The sequence below is a fragment of the Oncorhynchus mykiss genome, chromosome 21, assembly GCF_013265735.2.
Source record: "Oncorhynchus mykiss isolate Arlee chromosome 21, USDA_OmykA_1.1, whole genome shotgun sequence".
In the NCBI taxonomy this organism is placed as follows: domain Eukaryota; kingdom Metazoa; phylum Chordata; class Actinopteri; order Salmoniformes; family Salmonidae; genus Oncorhynchus; species Oncorhynchus mykiss.
In genome coordinates, this window is record NC_048585.1 from 17,598,361 (window position 1) to 17,617,606 (window position 19,246).

Here is a 19,246-nt window from a genome sequence, read left to right on the forward strand (position 1 = left end):
TTGTGTGTTTTGGCTGTGTGTACATTGTGGATCTTGAACGGTACAAAGTGGGTTATCATCACAGTATTTCAGGCCTTAATTATTTTGGCATAGAGTACATACAGCGATCTCATCATGTGTTCTGTACCCTACCTCCTTCCTGTACCTTCCCCTCCACAGTAATGCCAGGCCTCTGCTACATCATGTGTTCTGTACCCTACCTCCTTCCTGTACCTTCCCCTCCACAGTAATGCCAGGCCTCTGCTACATCATGTGTTCTGTACCCTACCTCCTTCCTGTACCTTCCCCTCCACAGTAATGCCAGGCCTCTGCTACATCATGTGTTCTGTACCCTACCTCCTTCCTGTACCTTCCCCTCCACAGTAATGCCAGGCCTCTGCTACATCATGTGTTCTGTACCCTACCTCCTTCCTGTACCTTCCCCTCCACAGTAATGCCAGGCCTCTGCTACATCATGTGTTCTGTACCCTACCTCCTTCCTGTTCCTTCCCCTCCACAGTAATGCCAGGCCTCTGCTACATCATGTGTTCTGTACCCTACCTCCTTCCTGTTCCTTCCCCTCCACAGTAATGCCAGGTCTCTGCTACATCATGTGTTCTGTACCCTACCTCCTTCCTGTACCTTCCCCTCCACAGTAATGCCAGGCCTCTGCTACATCATGTGTTCTGTACCCTACCTCCTTCCTGTTCCTTCCCCTCCACAGTAATGCCAGGCCTCTGCTACATCATGTGTTCTGTACCCTACCTCCTTCCTGTTCCTTCCCCTCCACAGTAATGCCAGGCCTCTGCTACATCATGTGTTCTGTACCCTACCTCCTTCCTGTACCTTCCCCTCCACAGTAATGGCAGTCCTCTGCTACATCATGTGTTCTGTACCCTACCTCCTTCCTGTACCTTCCCCTCCACAGTAATGCCAGGCCTCTGCTACATCATGTGTTCTGTACCCTACCTCCTTCCTGTTCCTTCCCCTCCACAGTAATGCCAGGCCACTGGTATTAATTAGGTTAAATGAAGTGTTTTCATTAAAGCTTTATATAGCGATTGGAGAGGACTCCCTCTTAGCTTATTTATTATTTAATCAAATCTCTCCGTGCCCAAAGTGGAGCATGCCTCGCGACCCAGGCAAAGACGCACACGCACACCATTACCACTACCACTCCTGGCTGGGGAAGGAGGAAGTCTCTCGCTCTCAAACTTTTTTAATTAGATGAATAAATCTTCCGCCGGCAGCCGGAGCGCTGACAGGCAGGCCACAGCGCTGCACAGCTGCAGCTACACCACTAACGTGGTGCGCTACTACGGTAACACGGCCGTCACGAGCTGTACCTCTGGGATAGATAGGATGGTTGAGGAGGTAGGGTTGTTGATCTGAGCTGTACCTCTGGGATAGATGGGGGGGTAGGGTTGTTGATCTAAGCTGTACCTCTGGGATAGTTGGGGGGGTAGGGTTGTTGATCTGAGCTGTACCTCTGGGATAGATGGGAGGGTTGGGGGGTTAGGGTTGTTGATCTGAGCTGTACCTCTGGGATAGATGGGAGGCTTGGGGAGGTAGGGTTGTTGATCTGAGCTGTACCTCTGGCATAGACGGGAGGGCTGGAGGGGTAGGATTGTTTATCTGAGCTGTACCTCTGGGAAAGATGGGGGGTAGGGTTGTTGATCTGAGTTGTACCGATGGGAGGGTTGGGGGGGGGTAGGGTTGTTTGTCTGAGCTGTACCTCTGAGATAGATGGGTGTATTGGGGTGGTAGGGTTGTTGATCTGGGCTGTACCTGTGGGATAGATGGGAGGGTTGGGGGGTAGGGTTGTTTATCTGATGTGTTTCCTTAAATCTGCTGCTCCTACAAAACACTGAGGATGCCTCTCTCAAGCGTGTGTTTGTGTGTGTGTGTCTGTGCGCTCCTCGCTCCCCTCAAACAGTAGTCATAAGCCATCAGTGTGCCAGTGGATGGGGCAGTAAGGAGTGTGAACGCCACGTTCCTCTCCCCAAACCCCACAACAAACACACACCTCCTCTCGCACACCACCTCTTCCCCCTCTTACCTTACCTCCCCCCTCTTGCAAGCCTCCTGTTTTCACTCTCCTGTTTAGCGTACATGTCATCATGTTAAGGTAGCTGGCTAAGAGCTAGCTGGCTGCTCACTCTCTTTTGAACTTTTAATATTCCCTCGCTTTTTAAACAAACGCTCTGATGCAGGCCGGAATAACATCACAATAACAGCTCTGATCTGTTGAGGAGGGAGGAAGGGATGTGGCTTGTTCGTTCCTTTAATGTGGCTTTGCCTTTGAGGTGTTTATTTGATCACAACACACATTAAGCTGCCCCCCCCCACACACACACACACACACACACACACACACACACACACACACACACACACACACACTTCTCCCTCCAATACACACACACACTCCTCCCTCCAATACACACACACACCTCCCTCCAATACACACACACACACCTCCCTCCAATACACACACACACACCTCCCTCCAATACACACACACACCTCCCTCCAATACACACACACACCTCCCTCCAATACACACACACGCCTCCCTCCAATACACACACACACACACACGCCTCCCTCCAATACACACACACACACACACGCCTCCCTCCAATACACACACACACACACCTCCCTCCAATACACACACACACACACCTCCCTCCAATACACACACACACACCTCCCTCCAATACACACACACACACCTCCCTCCAATACACACACACACCTCCCTCCAATACACACACACACACACCTCCCTCCAATACACACACACACACACACCTCCCTCCAATACACACACACACACACACCTCCCTCCAATACACACACACACACCTCCCTCCAATACACACACACACCTCCCTCCAATACACACACACACACCTCCCCCGTTCAGTAGTGTTGGTAATGCAGTGGAGGAGCTCCTCCATGTCACATTTCCGTAACGCTTCAAGGTCATGGGCCACAGATTACATTTATTATATACAGATTACACTGATTGCATACAGATTACACTGATTACATACAGATTACACTGATTACATATAGATTACACTGATTACATACAGATTACACTGATTACACTGATTACACCGATTACATGGATTACACCGATTACACGGATTACATACAGATTACACTGATTACATACAGATTACACTGATTACATGCAGATTACACTGATTACATGCAGATTACACTGATTACATACAGATAACACTGATTACATACAGATTACACTGATTATATACAGATTACACTGAATACACTGATTATATACAGATTACACTGAATACACTGATTATACTGATTATATACAGATTACACTGATTACACTGATTGGTGTGTGTTTGCGTGTGTGAACGTCTGCGTGTGTGAACGTCTGCGTGTGTGAACGTCTGCGTGTGTGAACGTCTGCGTGTGTGAACGTCTGCGTGTGTGAACGTCTGCGTGTGTGAACGTCTGCGTGTGTGAACGTCTGCGTGTGTGTGGCGGACACCATCCCCACGGGGCACATGCTGAAACATTTCCATCAACCTGGCTCACATCAAAGGGAAGCGACCACAAGTCCTCTATGTGTTATGGGTGGTGTAGCATGTTCATTACTAGCAATTATAGCATTGTCTGCTTGCTTTTAGTGCTGCTTTTCTCTGCCATCTTCGAAATAATGACTTTTTTTCATCAATCGTTGAGAATGTTTCCATGACCAGCCCCCCCTCCGCACACACACACCTACACACACACACACACACACACACACACACACACACACACACACACACACACACACTTGCTGTGCAGACAAAGGGGCATTCTTTTTTTATTGAGTCAGTGTATAGCCCTGGTTGTTACATTGCCCAAGGCCCAAGGGGAAATCAATGGGAATAGGTTGTCAACAAATCACCATGTAATTTCAACACGGGCACTTTGCTAAACTAGCTGGAGTAAGCGATCTACACTCTCTCTCACACACGCACGCACACACATCCCATACTTCTTCACACACACTCCGAGCCATCAGCCGTGACAGCTAGCCATTTGTTACTGCTGAGCGCACATCACTGTACTAGTGATTGCAGTCTGAATCCACACAGCCTGACGCTCTTATCATCCTCTTCAAAACATGGATATTATCCACCTCCACATTTTCTGGCATCTCCACCTAATAGTTCTCCCATACAGGATAATGGGTTGGTGACTGGTAGACACGTCACAGAGCTCAGTCTTTTTACTCATGCTGTTTTGGTTATGACTGTCTCCACTGATGGGAAGGCTAGTAGAAATAGGATTATTTAGTATTTGTGACATGGTGCTAATGCGGTGATAATTACTACAGGAAACGGAGGTGACCAATTTCCCCATGGTGGTTACTGCGATCGGGCGTCCATTTTGGGGCAGAGCGCTGTATGGCTCAACAGTGATACAAGGGATATGAGCCAAATACTAATGCCGTTGGCATCTAGTCAAAGGGCCTGTTTGTAGACATTGAAAATGTCTCCCTGTCACCTATCGCTTGTCCTTGGACAAATCACTGATTTAATGTGACGTTATTGGTCAAAGCATTGTAGTGGAAACATCACTTTCACCTATCCAATCATGGTAGATCAGAGATTACTGCAAGGAAGAGATGCGTACTTTACATTTACTTACAAAGTAATCCAACCAGGCTCTATGCTAACAGGAATGGACTCAATGTATTCAAACAGAGACCAAAAGTGAAGCAGTCCATGCTCCTCCTCCTCCTCTTCCCTCTCTCTCCCCGCCCCTCAGGCACCCAGCTGGAGAACCTGATGGAGACCATGAGGGCAGAGATCGCCGCCCAGCCCCCAGTGGAAGGCTCGTACGCTGCCCGCCGAGGGGACTACTGCATCGCCAATTTCTCCGCGGACGGAGAGTGGTACGTGTTTTATCTTTCTGTCACATGGTGCTGCAATGTCTCCATTTTAATGTGTAGTACAATACCTAACCCTATGTTGAGGTCATGGAACTGATCTTTCTGTTAGAGAGAGCTATTGGTCCAACAATCAATCCCTTTTCCTTATGACTAGTGCCCAATCCATCCCCTTTCCTTATGACTAGTGCCCAATCAATCCCTTTTCCTTATGACTAGTGCCCAATCCATCCCCTTTCCTTATGACTAGTGCCCAATCCATCCCCTTTCCTTATGACTAGTGCCCAATCCATCCCCTTTCCTTATGACTAGTGCCCAATCCATCCCCTTTCCTTATGACTAGTGCCCAATCAATCCCCTTTCCTTATGACTAGTGCCCAATCAATCCCTTTTCCTTATGACTAGGGCCCAATCAATCCCCTTTCCTTATGACTAGTGCCCAATCAATCCCTTTTCCTTATGACTAGTGCCCAATCCATCCCCTTTCCTTATGACTAGTGCCCAATCAATCCCTTTTCCTTATGACTAGTGCCCAATCCATCCCCTTTCCTTATGACTAGTGCCCAATCCATCCCCTTTCCTTATGACTAGTGCCCAATCCATCCCCTTTCCTTATGACTAGTGCCCAATCCATCCCCTTTCCTTATGACTAGTGCCCAATCAATCCCCTTTCCTTATGACTAGTGCCCAATCAATCCCTTTTCCTTATGACTAGGGCCCAATCAATCCCCTTTCCTTATGACTAGTGCCCAATCAATCCCTTTTCCTTATGACTAGTGCCCAATCCATCCCCTTTCCTTATGACTAGTGCCCAATCCATCCCCTTTCCTTATGACTAGTGCCCAATCCATCCCCTTTCCTTATGACTAGTGCCCAATCCATCCCCTTTCCTTATGACTAGTGCCCAATCCATCCCCTTTCCTTATGACTAGTGCCCAATCCATCCCCTTTCCTTATGACTAGTGCCCAATCAATCCCCTTTCCTTATGACTAGTGCCCAATCAATCCCTTTTCCTTATGACTAGGGCCCAATCAATCCCCTTTCCTTATGACTAGTGCCCAATCAATCCCTTTTCCTTATGACTAGTGCCCAATCCATCCCCTTTCCTTATGACTAGTGCCCAATCAATCCCTTTTCCTTATGACTAGTGCCCAATCCATCCCCTTTCCTTATGACTAGTGCCCAATCCATCCCCTTTCCTTATGACTAGTGCCCAATCCATCCCCTTTCCTTATGACTAGTGCCCAATCCATCCCCTTTCCTTATGACTAGTGCCCAATCCATCCCCTTTCCTTATGACTAGTGCCCAATCAATCCCCTTTCCTTATGACTAGTGCCCAATCAATCCCTTTTCCTTATGACTAGGGCCCAATCAATCCCCTTTCCTTATGACTAGTGCCCAATCAATCCCTTTTCCTTATGACTAGTGCCCAATCCATCCCCTTTCCTTATGACTAGTGCCCAATCAATCCCTTTTCCTTATGACTAGTGCCCAATCCATCCCCTTTCCTTATGACTAGTGCCCAATCCATCCCCTTTCCTTATGACTAGTGCCCAATCCATCCCCTTTCCTTATGACTAGTGCCCAATCCATCCCCTTTCCTTATGACTAGTGCCCAATCAATCCCTTTTCCTTATGACTAGGGCCCAATCAATCCCCTTTCCTTATGACTAGTGCCCAATCAATCCCTTTTCCTTATGACTAGTGCCCAATCCATCCCCTTTCCTTATGACTAGTGCCCAAGTCGGGGCTAATAGTTGGCGTTTGGGTTCAGCCAAAATGTACATTAGAGGATCGTATTAGAGCAACTGATAAACTCCGCCCTTAACCTGGATGTGAGTCACCCTTTCTCATTGGCTTTTTGCCTGGATCTATTCTTATAGTTTGTAAAGGCCAGGTCTCAACTTTCCAAAATACAAAGCGTCCTACCTATTTATCTACCCTTTGTTCATACTGTTTCTGGTTTTAAATCTGCCCTGCCATAAAAGGGACATCACAAAGTCATGGCTCCTGAACGGCCCTGGTTTTTAAGAGGGCCCCTTTTAGAACAGAGCTTTGTAGAGGTGTTGAGCCCTCGTCAACCAAGCCGGTACACCGGATGTTGCCGGTGAAGTTTACAGATGGTGGCGGGGACAGATGGTAGTCGCGGAGGCGAAGTGCGTCGGGTGGGCGCCACCGGGTGTCTGCTATGACTTTGGGCCCCATCAAGGAGGTGACCGAGAGAGAGAGAGAGAGAGACGGTGGGAAGGAGAGGGAGAGAAGGGAAATGCCAAACTGATATTAAAAATAGAGACTCGCCCCTCCCTAGCCAGGTGGACAGCTCATCATCTCCCTCCCCCTCTCCCCTCACTCAACTTCTGGGAACAAAAACTTTTACGTTTTCGCATCCACCAGTCATATAGTTGAGGAGAGCTTTCAAAAGAGCCATCTGTGAGATGGAGTGGCTGGGATTTTTACATTTTTTTCATCTTGTTGTTCACTCGTACTTCCTAATCTCCCTTTGGCTGCACCAGTCTATTGTTACTCCTGTTTTGTGTGGAGAGTACCAGTCTATTGTTACTCCTGTTGTGCATGGAGAGCACCAGTATATTGTTACTCCTGTTTTGTGTGGAGAGCACCAGTCTGTTGTTACTCCTGTTGTGCATGGAGAGCACCAGTCTGTTGTTACTCTTGTTTTGTGTGGAGAGCACCAGTCTGTTGTTACTCCTGTTGTGCATGGAGAGCACCAGTCTGTTGTTACTCTTGTTTTGTGTGGAGAGCACCAGTCTGTTACTCCTGTTGTGCATGGTGAGCTCCAGTCTGTTATTACTCCTGTTGTGCATGGAGAGCACCAGTCTGTTGTTACTCCTGTTGTGCATGGAGAGCACCACTCTGTTGTTACTCTTGTTTTGTGTGGAGAGCACCAGTCTATTGTTACTCCTGTTGTGCATGGAGAGCACCAGTATATTGTTACTCCTGTTTTGTGTGGAGAGCACCAGTCTGTTACTCCTGTTGTGCATGGAGAGCACCAGTCTGTTACTCCTGTTGTGCATGGAGAGCACCAGTCTGTTGTTACTCCTCTCCAGGAAAAGCAGCGGTTCTTCCTTTTCATGCAAAATAATTTTTTGTTTTAGTGTTTCTTCCGGGACCTGTTATTCTGTTGTTCTGTTATTCATTGAGTTAATTTCCAACCATAGTGAGTGTTGTACATCTTTATTCTGAGAGGGAGGGAGGTTTACTGGTTTTATTAAAGACTAATTAGGGTTGGGTTCCTTTCAAGGCCTGTTGAATGCTGCCACTGAGGAGTTCTGAATGAGTCTGTGTGTCTGTCATTCTCTCTCTTTCTCTCTCTCTCTCTCTCTCTCGTTACTTTCTCCCTGACTGTTTCTTTTCCCTCTCTTCTCTCATCATTCTCTCTGTCTTCTCTCTACATGTCTGTCTCTCTCCCCTGTTGTGTCCACTCCACCATTGCCTAATTGTTAGTAGCGTTTGTTTTCTCCTTCTGTCCATCCTGTCTCTCCTTTCCTCCTCGGGTTAATGCAGTGATGTGGGCCACACAGTGATTGACAGGCTCTTTGACTCGCCTCTCCCTCCCACTGAGCTATCCCACAATGCACTTCACCAATTGGCTTCAATACCTTTTATTTTTGATTATCTCTGTGCTTTTCTGGTACTATAGGCTTAGATTGTAGACGTATGATTTCTCACACACCTCTTGAAATGAACAAGTCATACAGGCCAATATAATTTCCCCTGTTTCTATACAGTGGCCTGTCTGAAATGGAACATTTCAAATCCCATAGGGTCTCTCTCCTCAAAGGCCTTATCACTACAGACATATCCACCACCACACCAGCTCTCCTCGGAAATAAGAACGGAATGATGAATACTCATCTCCTTGTACCTCCCTCTCTCCCCTTTCTCTCTCTCTCCTTTCTCTATCTCTCGTCTTCTCTCTCTCTCTCTCATATCTTCTCTCTCATCTCTCTCTCCCCTTTCTTTCTCTCTCTCTCTCATCTTCTCTCTCCCCTTTCTCTCTCTCCTCTCTCTCTCATCTTCTCTTCTTTCTTTCAATTCTCACCTTTCTCTCTCTCATCTTCCCCTCCATCTGTTCCTTCACTTACCTCTGTAAAGGTACAGAGCCCGGGTGGAGAAAGTTCAATCGCCAGCAAAGGTCCATGTGTTCTACATCGACTATGGCAACGTGAGTACCTTTATAGCTCTATCCCTCTCTACGTGAGTACCTTTATAGCTGTATCCCTCTCTACGTGAGTACCTTTATAGCTGTATCCCTCTCTACATGAGAACCTTTATAGCTCTATCCCTCTCTACGTGAGTACCTTTATAGCTCTATCCCTCACAACATGAGTACCTTTATAGCTGTATCCCTCTCTGTGAGTACCTTTATAGCTCTATCCCTCTCTACATGAGTACCTTTATAGGTCTATCCCTCTCTACGTGAGTACCTTTATAGCTGTATCCCTCTCTACGTGAGTACCTTTATAGCTCTATCCCTCTCTATGTGAGTACCTTTATAGCTCTATCCCTCTCTGTGAGTACCTTTATAGCTCTATCCCTCACATGAGTACCTTTATAGCTCTATCCCTCTCTACGTGAGTACCTTTATAGCTGTATCCCTCTCAACATGAGGACCTTTATAGCTATATCCCTCTCTACGTGAGTACCTTTATAGCTATATCCCTCTCAACATGAGGACCTTTATAGCTATATCCCTCTCTACGTGAGTACCTTTATAGCTATATCCCTCTCTACGTGAGTACCTTTATAGCTCTATCCCTCTCTACGTGAGTACCTTTATAGCTCTATCCCTCTCTACGTGAGTACCTTTATAGCTCTATCCCTCTCTACGTGAGTACCTTTATAGCTCTATCCCTCTCTACGTGAGTACCTTTATAGCTATATCCCTCTCTACGTGAGTACCTTTATAGCTCTATCCCTCTCTACGTGAGTACCTTTATAGCTATATCCCTCTCTACGTGAGTACCTTTATAGCTATATCCCTCTCAACATGAGGACCTTTATAGCTCTATCCCTCTCTACGTGAGTACCTTTATAGCTCTATCCCTCTCAACATGAGGACCTTTATAGCTGTATCCCTCTCTACGCGAGTACCTTTATAGCTGTATCCCTCTCAACATGAGGACCTTTATAGCTCTATCCCTCTCTACGTGAGTACCTTTATAGCTCTATCCCTCTCAACATGAGGACCTTCATAGCTCTATCCCTCTCTACGTGAGTACCTTTATAGCTATATCCCTCTCAACATGAGGACCTTTATAGCTCTATCCCTCTCTACGTGAGTACCTTTATAGCTATATCCCTCTCTACGTGAGTACCTTTATAGCTATATCCCTCTCAACATGAGGACCTTTATAGCTCTATCCCTCTCTACGTGAGTACCTTTATAGCTGTATCCCTCTCAACATGAGGACCTTTATAGCTGTATCCCTCTCTACGCGAGTACCTTTATAGCTGTATCCCTCTCAACATGAGGACCTTTATAGCTCTATCCCTCTCTACGTGAGTACCTTTATAGCTGTATCCCTCTCAACATGAGGACCTTTATAGCTCTATCCCTCTCTACGTGAGTACCTTTATAGCTCTATCCCTCTCAACATGAGGACCTTCATAGCTCTATCCCTCTCTACGTGAGTACCTTTATAGCTCTATCCCTCTCTACGTGAGTACCTTTATAGCTCTATCCCTCTCAACATGAGGACCTTTATAGCTATATCCCTCTCTACGTGAGTACCTTTATAGCTCTATCCCTCTCAACATGAGGACCTTTATAGCTCTATCCCTCTCTACGTGAGTACCTTTATAGCTGTATCCCTCTCAACATGAGGACCTTTATAGCTGTATCCCTCTCTACGTGAGTACCTTCATAGCTCTATCCCTCACTACGTGAGTACCTTTATAGCTATATCCCTCTCTACGTGAGTACCTTTATAGCTATATCCCTCTCTACGTGAGTCCCTTTATAGCTCTATCCCTCTCTGTGAGTACCTTTATAGGTCTATCCCTCACTACATGAGTACCTTTATAGCTATATCCCTCTCTATGTGAGTACCTTTATAGCTCTATCCCTCTCTGTGAGTACCTTTATAGCTCTATCCCTCACATGAGTACCTTTATAGCTGTATCCCTCTCTGCGTGAGTACCTTAATAGCTGTATCCCTCTCTGCGTGAGTACCTTTATAGCTGTATCCCTCTCTACGTGAGTACCTTTATAACTGTATCCCTCTCTACGTGAGTACCTTTATAGCTCTATCCCTCTCTACGTGAGTACCTTTTATAGCTCTATCCCTCTCTACTAGAGGTCGACCGATTAATCAGAATGGCCGATTAATTAGGGCCGATTTCAAGTTTTCATAACAATCGGAAATCTGTATTTTTGGCCGCTGATTTGCCGATCGTCGTATTGAGGAGACCAAAGCGCAGCATGATGTGAATACATCCCTTCAATGATAGATGAAAACAAACACAAAGTACACTAAACAAACAAACAAAATATCAAAACGAACGTGACCGCTATAAATACTGAGCGCAAACATGCAACATCACATAGACAATAACCCACAAACTCAAACTGGAAAATGGCAACCTAAATAGGACTGAGAACCATATCAGGTCAAAACACATAGAAATAGTCAAACTAGACATACAACATAGAATGCCCACTCATATCACACCCTGACCAAACAAAACATAGAAACAAACAACGCAAATCATGGTCAGAGTGTGACAGATTTTATTTTATTTTATTATTATTATTATTATTATTATTATTATTATTATATATATATTTTTTACACCTTTATTGAATCTTTATTTAACTTGGCAAGTCAGTTAAGAACACATTCTTATTTTCAATGACGGCCTAGAAACGGTGGGTTAACTGCCTCTTCAGGGGCAGACCGACAGATTTTCACCTTGTCAGCTCGGGGAACCAATCTTGCAACCTTACAGTTAACTAGTCCAACGCAATAACGACCTGCCTCTCTCGTTGTACTCCACAAGGAGACTGCCTGTTACGCAAATGCAGTAAGCCAAGGTAAGTTGCTAGCTAGCATTAAACTTATCTTATTAAAAACAATCAATCATAATCACTAGTTAACTCCACATGGTTGATGATATTACTAGATATTATCTAGCGTGTCCTGCGTTGCATATAATCTGACTGAGCATACAAGCATACAAGTATCTAAGTATCTGACTGAGTGGTGGTAGGCAGAGGCAGGCACGTAAACATTCATTCAAACAGCACTCTCGTGCGTTTTGCCAGCAGCTCTTCGTTGTGCGTCAAGCATTGCGCTGTTTATGACTTCAAACCTATCAACTCCCGAGATGAGGCTGGTGTAACCGAAGTGAAATGGCTGGCTAGTTAGCGCACGCTACTCGCTCTGAGCCTTGGGGTGGTTGTTTCCCTTGCTCTGCATGGGTTAAGCTGCTTCGATGTGGTGGCTGTTGTCGTTGTGTTGCTGTTTCGGACCCAGGGAGGAGCGAGGAGAGGGACGGAAGCTATACTGTTACACTGGCAATACTAAAGAGACTATAAGAACAACCAATAGTCAACGGTTAATGAAATACAAATGGTATAGAGGGATATAGTTCTATAATTCCTATATTAACTACAACCTAAAACTTCTTACCTGGGAATATTGAAGACTCATGTTAAAAGGAACCACCAGCTTTTATATGTTCTCGTGTTCTGAGCAAGGAGCTGAGACGTTAGCTTTCTTACATGGCACATATTGCACTTTTACTTTCTTCTCCAACACTTTGTTTTTGCAATATTTCAACAAAATTGAACATATTTCATTATTTGCTTGAGGCTAAATTGGTTGTATTGATGTATTATATTAAGTTAAAATAAGTGTTCATTCAGTATTGTTGTAATTGTCATTATTACAAATACATAAAAATAAAAAAACGTCTGATTAATCGGCATCGGCTTTTTTGGTCCTCCAATAATCAGTACCGGTATTGGCGTTGAAAAATAATAATCGGTCGACCTCTACTCTCTACGTGTGTGCCTGCCTGTGTGTGTGTCCCTGTTCGTGTGTGTGTGTCCCTGTTCGTGTGTGTGTGTCCCTGTTTGTGTGTGTGTGTCCCTGTTTGTGTGTGTGTGTCCCTGTTTGTGTGTGTGTGTCCCTGTTCGTGTGTGTGTGTCCCTGTTCGTGTGTGTGTGTCCCTGTTTGTGTGTGTGTGTCCCTGTTTGTGTGTGTGTGTCCCTGTTTGTGTGTGTGTGTCCCTGTTTGTGTGTGTGTGTCCCTGTTTGTGTGTGTGTGTCCCTGTTTGTGTGTGTGTGTCCCTGTTTGTGTGTGTGTGTCCCTGTTTGTGTGTGTGTGTCCCTGTTTGTGTGTGTGTGTCCCTGTTTGTGTGTGTGTGTCCCTGTTTGTGTGTGTGTGTCCCTGTTTGTGTGTGTGTGTCCCTGTTTGTGTGTGTGTGTCCCTGTTTGTGTGTGTGTGTCCCTGTTTGTGTGTGTGTGTCCCTGTTTGTGTGTGTGTGTCCCTGTTTGTGTGTGTGTGTCCCTGTTTGTGTGTGTGTGTCCCTGTTCGTGTGTGTGTGTCCCTTTTCGTGTGTGTGTCCCTTTTCGTGTGTGTGTGTCCCTTTTCGTGTGTGTGTGTCCCTTTTCGTGTGTGTGTGTCCCTGTTTGTGTGTGTGTGTCCCTGTGTGTGTGTGTCCCTGTGTGTGTGTGTCCCTGTGTGTGTGTGTCCCTGTTCGTGTGTGTGTCCCTGTTCGTGTGTGTGTCCCTGTGTGTGTGTCCCTGTGTGTGTGTGTCCCTGTTCGTGTGTGTGTCCCTGTTCGTGTGTGTGTCCCTGTTCGTGTGTGTGTCCCTGTTCGTGTGTGTGTGTCCCTGTCCGTGTGTGTGTGTCCCTGTCCGTGTGTGTGTGTCCCTGTTCGTGTGTGTGTGTCCCTGTTCGTGTGTGTGTGTCCCTGTTCGTGTGTGTGTGTGTCCCTGTTCGTGTGTGTGTGTGTCCCTGCTCGTGTGTGTGTGTCCCTGTTCGTGTGTGTGTGTGTGTGTGTCCCTGTTCGTGTGTGTGTGTGTGTGTCCCTGTTCGTGTGTGTGTCCCTGTTCGTGTGTGTGTCCCTGTTCGTGTGTGTGTGTCCCTGTTCGTGTGTGTGTCCCTGTTCGTGTGTGTGTGTGTCCCTGTTCGTGTGTGTGTGTGTCCCTGTTCGTGTGTGTGTGTGTCCCTGTTCGTGTGTGTGTGTCCCTGTTCGTGTGTGTGTGTGTGTCCCTGTTCGTGTGTATGTGTGTGTCCCTGTTCGTGTGTATGTGTGTGTCCCTGTTCGTGTGTGTGTGTGTGTCCCTGTTCGTGTGTGTGTGTGTGTCCCTGTTCGTGTGTGTGTGTCCCTGTTCGTGTGTGTGTGTCCCTGTTCGTGTGTGTGTGTGTGTGTCCCTGTTCGTGTGTGTGTGTGTGTGTCCCTGTTCGTGTGTGTGTGTGTGTGTCCCTGTTCGTGTGTGTGTGTGTGTGTCCCTGTTCGTGTGTGTGTGTGTCCCTGTTCGTGTGTGTGTGTGTGTGTCCCTGTTCGTGTGTGTGTGTCCCTGTTCGTGTGTGTGTGTCCCTGTTCGTGTGTGTGTGTCCCTGTTCGTGTGTGTGTGTCCCTGTTCGTGTGTGTGTGTTCGTGTGTGTGTGTGTGTCCCTGTTTGTGTGTGTGTGTGTCCCTGTTTGTGTGTGTGTGTCCCTGTTTGTGTGTGTGTGTCCCTCTTCGTGTGTGTGTCCCTCTTCGTGTGTGTGTCCCTGTTCGTGTGTGTGTCCCTGTTCGTGTGTGTGTCCCTGTTCGTGTGTGTGTCCCTGTTCGTGTGTGTGTCCCTGTTCGTGTGTGTGTCCCTGTTCGTGTGTGTGTCCCTGTTCGTGTGTGTGTCCCTGTTCGTGTGTGTGTCCCTGTTCGTGTGTGTGTGTCCCTGTTCGTGTGTGTGTGTCCCTGTTCGTGTGTGTCCCTGTTCGTGTGTGTCCCTGTTCGTGTGTGCGTGTGTCCCTGTTTGTGTGTGTGTCCCTGTTCGTGTGTGTGTGTGTCCCTGTTCGTGTGTGTGTGTGTCCCTGTTCGTGTGTGTGTGTGTCCCTGTTCGTGTGTGTGTGTGTCCCTGTTCGTGTGTGTGTGTGTCCCTGTTCGTGTGTGTGTGTGTCCCTGTTCGTGTGTGTGTGTGTCCCTGTTCGTGTGTGTGTGTGTCCCTGTTCGTGTGTGTGTGTGTCCCTGTTCGTGTGTGTGTGTGTCCCTGTTCGTGTGTGTGTGTGTGTGTCCCTGTTCGTGTGTGTGTGTGTGTGTCCCTGTTCGTGTGTGTGTGTGTCCCTGTTCGTGTGTGTGTGTGTGTCCCTGTTCGTGTGTGTGTGTGTGTCCCTGTTCGTGTGTGTGTGTGTGTCCCTGTTCGTGTGTGTGTGTGTGTCCCTGTTCGTGTGTGTCCCTGTTCGTGTGTGTGTGTGTCCCTGTTTGTGTGTGTGTGTCCCTGTTCGTGTGTGTGTCCCTGTTCGTGTGTGTGTCCCTGTTCGTGTGTGTGTCCCTGTTCGTGTGTGTGTCCCTGTTCGTGTGTGTGTCCCTGTTCGTGTGTGTGTCCCTGTTCGTGTGTGTGTCCCTGTTCGTGTGTGTGTCCCTGTTCGTGTGTGTGTCCCTGTTCGTGTGTGTGTCCCTGTTCGTGTGTGTGTTCGTGTGTGTGTGTGTGTGTTCCGTGTGTGTGTGTCCCTGTTCGTGTGTGTGTGTGTGTGTGTGTCCCTGTTTGTGTGTGTGTGTGTGTCCCTGTTTGTGTGTGTGTGTCCCTGTTCGTGTGTGTGTGTGTCCCTGTTCGTGTGTGTGTGTGTCCCTGTTCGTGTGTGTGTGTGTCCCTGTTCGTGTGTGTGTGTGTCCCTGTTCGTGTGTGTGTGTGTCCCTGTTCGTGTGTGTGTGTGTCCCTGTTCGTGTGTGTGTGTGTCCCTGTTCGTGTGTGTGTGTGTCCCTGTTCGTGTGTGTGTGTGTCCCTGTTCGTGTGTGTGTGTCCCTGTTCGTGTGTGTGTGTCCCTGTTCGTGTGTGTGTGTCCCTGTTCGTGTGTGTGTGTGTCCCTGTTCGTGTGTGTGTGTGTGTCCCTGTTCGTGTGTGTGTGTGTGTCCCTGTTCATGTGTGTGTGTGTGTCCCTGTTCGTGTGTGTGTGTGTGTGTCCCTGTTCATGTGTGTGTGTGTGTCCCTGTTCATGTGTGTGTGTCCGTTCGTGTGTGTGTCCATTCCTGTGTGTGTGTGTGTCCGTTCGTGTGTGTTCGTTCGTGTGTGTGTGTGTGTGTGTGTGTGTGGGTCCACATGCATTTGGAGCTGACTTCAGCTCGACAACAACAAGTGTAGTGGTAAGCAGCCATCATTAAAGAACTATCACTTGTCCTTTGAAGGATGGTCTTATGTCTCTCCTCTGGCTCAGATGATGCTCTATCAGGTTAGCATCGAGCATCAGCATCAGCATCGAGCATCAGCCTAGTTAATGGCCAACTGTGGCCAACTCTGTGGCTGAATGCGATTCACAGGAATCACTTTCCCAGAATCAAAATAACTTTAGTTGTACAGCGCCATCAAGCAGGGCATCAATCATGTCCTATGTAGTTGAGGCTTTGTTGTTTCTGTCTTCAGAGCACCATATTCCCAGTAATATAATCCCTATCTGAGCTGTTAGTCTGGGAAATGGCTCTGCAGGCCTTTTCTCTCTTTCTATATTCTCTGGATGACGAAAGCACTGCATATGTGTGTGTGTGTGTGTGTACACATCTCTGCACATCTGTGATGTACCACCGCCACAAAGTGGCCCATCCAGCCGACCCTCCCCCCATGGGAGATTACCCATGGTGCAGTGCGGTGCTTTTGTGTGCGTCGGGCCGATGACCTCATAGCGGGCGCCCAGGGCTGAGTATGGCAGACGCGATGTGTCCTGTCATGTTGCTGAAAGTGTGATTCTCTCTGAGCTGGCTGGGAGCCCCCACAACAATTGGGAAGCTTCTGCTATGGAGGGCTCTCTACCTCTCTTTCTTTCTATATCTCTCTTCATCTATGTTTTTAATCTGGCTCTCCTCTCTCTTGTCTGTCCCTTTAGCCTCTATCGCTTTCTCTTCCTCTCTCCCCATCACTTTCTCTACCTCTCTATCGCTTTCTCTACCTCTCTATCGCTTTCTCTTCCTCTCTATCGCTTTCTCTACCTCTCTATCGCTTTCTCTACCTCTCTATCGCTTTCTCTACCTCTCTATCGCTTTCTCTACACCTCTATCGCTTTCTCTACCTCTCTATCGCTTTCTCTACCTCTCTATCGCTTTCTCTACCTCTCTATCGCTTTCTCTTCCTCTCTATCGCTTTCTCTACCTCTCTATTGCTTTCTCTACCTCTCTATCGCTTTCTCTACCTCTATCGCTTTCTCTACACCTCTATCGCTTTCTCTACACCTCTATCGCTTTCTCTACCTCTATCGCTTTCTCTTCCTCTCTGTCGCTTTCTCTTCCTCTCTGTCGCTTTCTCCTCCTCTCTATCGCTTTCTCTACCTCTATCGCATTCTCTTCCTCCATTTCTTTCCTCTCTCTTGTCTGTCTCATTTTGCTCAATCTCCTTTTATATAATTCCCTATTTCTCGTTCTCACATTTTCATGTTTTCTCCATCTTTCTCACTCAGTTATTATTCTCGTCTAGCTTTTTACATCAATATTCTATTTTAATATCAAACTTCAGATCTTCAACATGTCTTTCCATCCTAATCAAATCGTCCGGCCTAAATTACTGCCCAGTCATTTGCATATAACCATAGAACACATCGTATTTGGTCATAATTTCCACATTTACTGTGCTATCAAACTATATGACTTAAATAAATCTCCCATTTTTCCTGTCATTAATATTATGTCTTCTTTCCTCTGTGTGGGCAGTCCAAACATTCACCTATTAAACCATGGGTCATTAAGGCTTAAACATGTCCTCTACTCTCCAAAGGTGTCCCATATTAATTCCACAGGCCCACACTGTTTGTGTGTGTGTCTGCCTCAAGGGGCATCACGTCCACCTGCCTCACTCCAAACTAACGTTTCTACTACCCACTCATTCTGTGACCTAAATCCTGTGTGTGTGTGTGTGTGTGTGTGTGTGTGTGTGTGTGTGTGTGTGTGTGTGTGTGATGAGAAAGAGAAACATAGAGAGGTCATTCCCTCAAGGTCTTCCCTCTCCTCTCTTACTATACTCTCCCCTCTCTTACTGTACTCTCCCCTCTCTCTCTGTACTCTCCCCTCTCTCTCTCTCCCTCTGTCCCAGCCTTCCTCTGAGTTTTCCATGGTACTCTGTGTCCCAGCCTTCCTCTGTCCCAGCCTTCCTCTGTCCCAGCCTTCCTCTGAGTTTTCCATGGGACTCTGTGTCCCTCTGTGCCTGGAACATGCACCTTTTAACCAACATTCCAATTCGAGGTGGGGTTCTACAATCTTTTGGTCTACAGTTGTTTTGTGGCTGCGTCATCTTGGTTTTTGGAGCAAAATGACAAAAGTAGACTGACTGCCTGAGTGTCTTGACACTTCTGTTATCAGATAGGAGGTTTGTGGAAGTTTGTGTTGACACTGCTGTTGTCGTCAGATAGGAAGTTTGTGGTTATCTCTAGCTATTATATCAGGGCTCTGCTGAGCAGAGAGAGGATCGTGAGTTAGCCCTCTAAGTCGGGGCGGGGCACATTTAGTTTTTTGCCCAAGCACTACACAGCTGATTCAGATAACCTTCTTATCATCATGTTGGGATCATTTGAAACAGCTGTGTAGTGCTAGGGCAAAAACCACAACGTGTTCCCAGGGGGGCCCCAGGACCCAGTTTGAGAACCCCTGGTCTAAGAGACTTCAGTTAAATTGGCTCTCCCTTTCTCTCGCTCTCGCTCTCGCTCTCGCTCTCGCTCTCGCGCTCGCTCTCGCGCTCGCGCTCTCGCTCTCTCCTCTTTCAGACCCAGTCTTTGAATATTTGGGCTTACAGCAATGGTCTATGTAGTAGTTAAGTGAGGTATTTGTTTTGTGGATGAAAGAAGCTCTAATTGAGCTCTCTCTCTCTGTTTCTCTCTCTGCTTCTCTCTCTGCCTCTCTCTCTGCCTCTCTCTCTCTCTCTGCCTCTCTCTCTCTCTCTCTCTCTCTCTGCCTCTCTCTCTCTCTCTCTGCCTCTCTCTCTCTCTCTCTCTCTGCCTCTCTCTCTCTCTCTCTGCCTCTCTCTCTCTCTCTCTCTGCCTCTCTCTCTGCCCCTCTGCCTCTCTCTGCCTCTCTCTCTCTGCCTCTCTCTCTCTGCCTCTCTCTCTCTGCCTCTCTCTCTGCCTCTCTCTCTCTCTCTCTGCCTCTCTCTCTCTCTCTCTGCCTCTCTCTCTCTCTGCCTCTCTCCCTCTAC

The 19,246-nt window shown here is 47.2% G+C and overlaps 1 protein-coding gene across 1 annotated transcript in view; it reads left to right on the plus strand.

Annotated features, from left to right (window-relative positions):
* The window catches only part of LOC110499879 (staphylococcal nuclease domain-containing protein 1), a 311,077-nt gene that overhangs the window by 253,930 nt on the left and 37,901 nt on the right, over positions 1–19,246 (plus strand). Inside the window, exons 19-20 of the mRNA XM_036957135.1 lie at positions 4,786–4,912; positions 9,022–9,091. Coding sequence (XP_036813030.1) covers positions 4,786–4,912; positions 9,022–9,091 — 197 coding nt within the window. The remainder of the gene's footprint in view (positions 1–4,785; positions 4,913–9,021; positions 9,092–19,246) is intronic.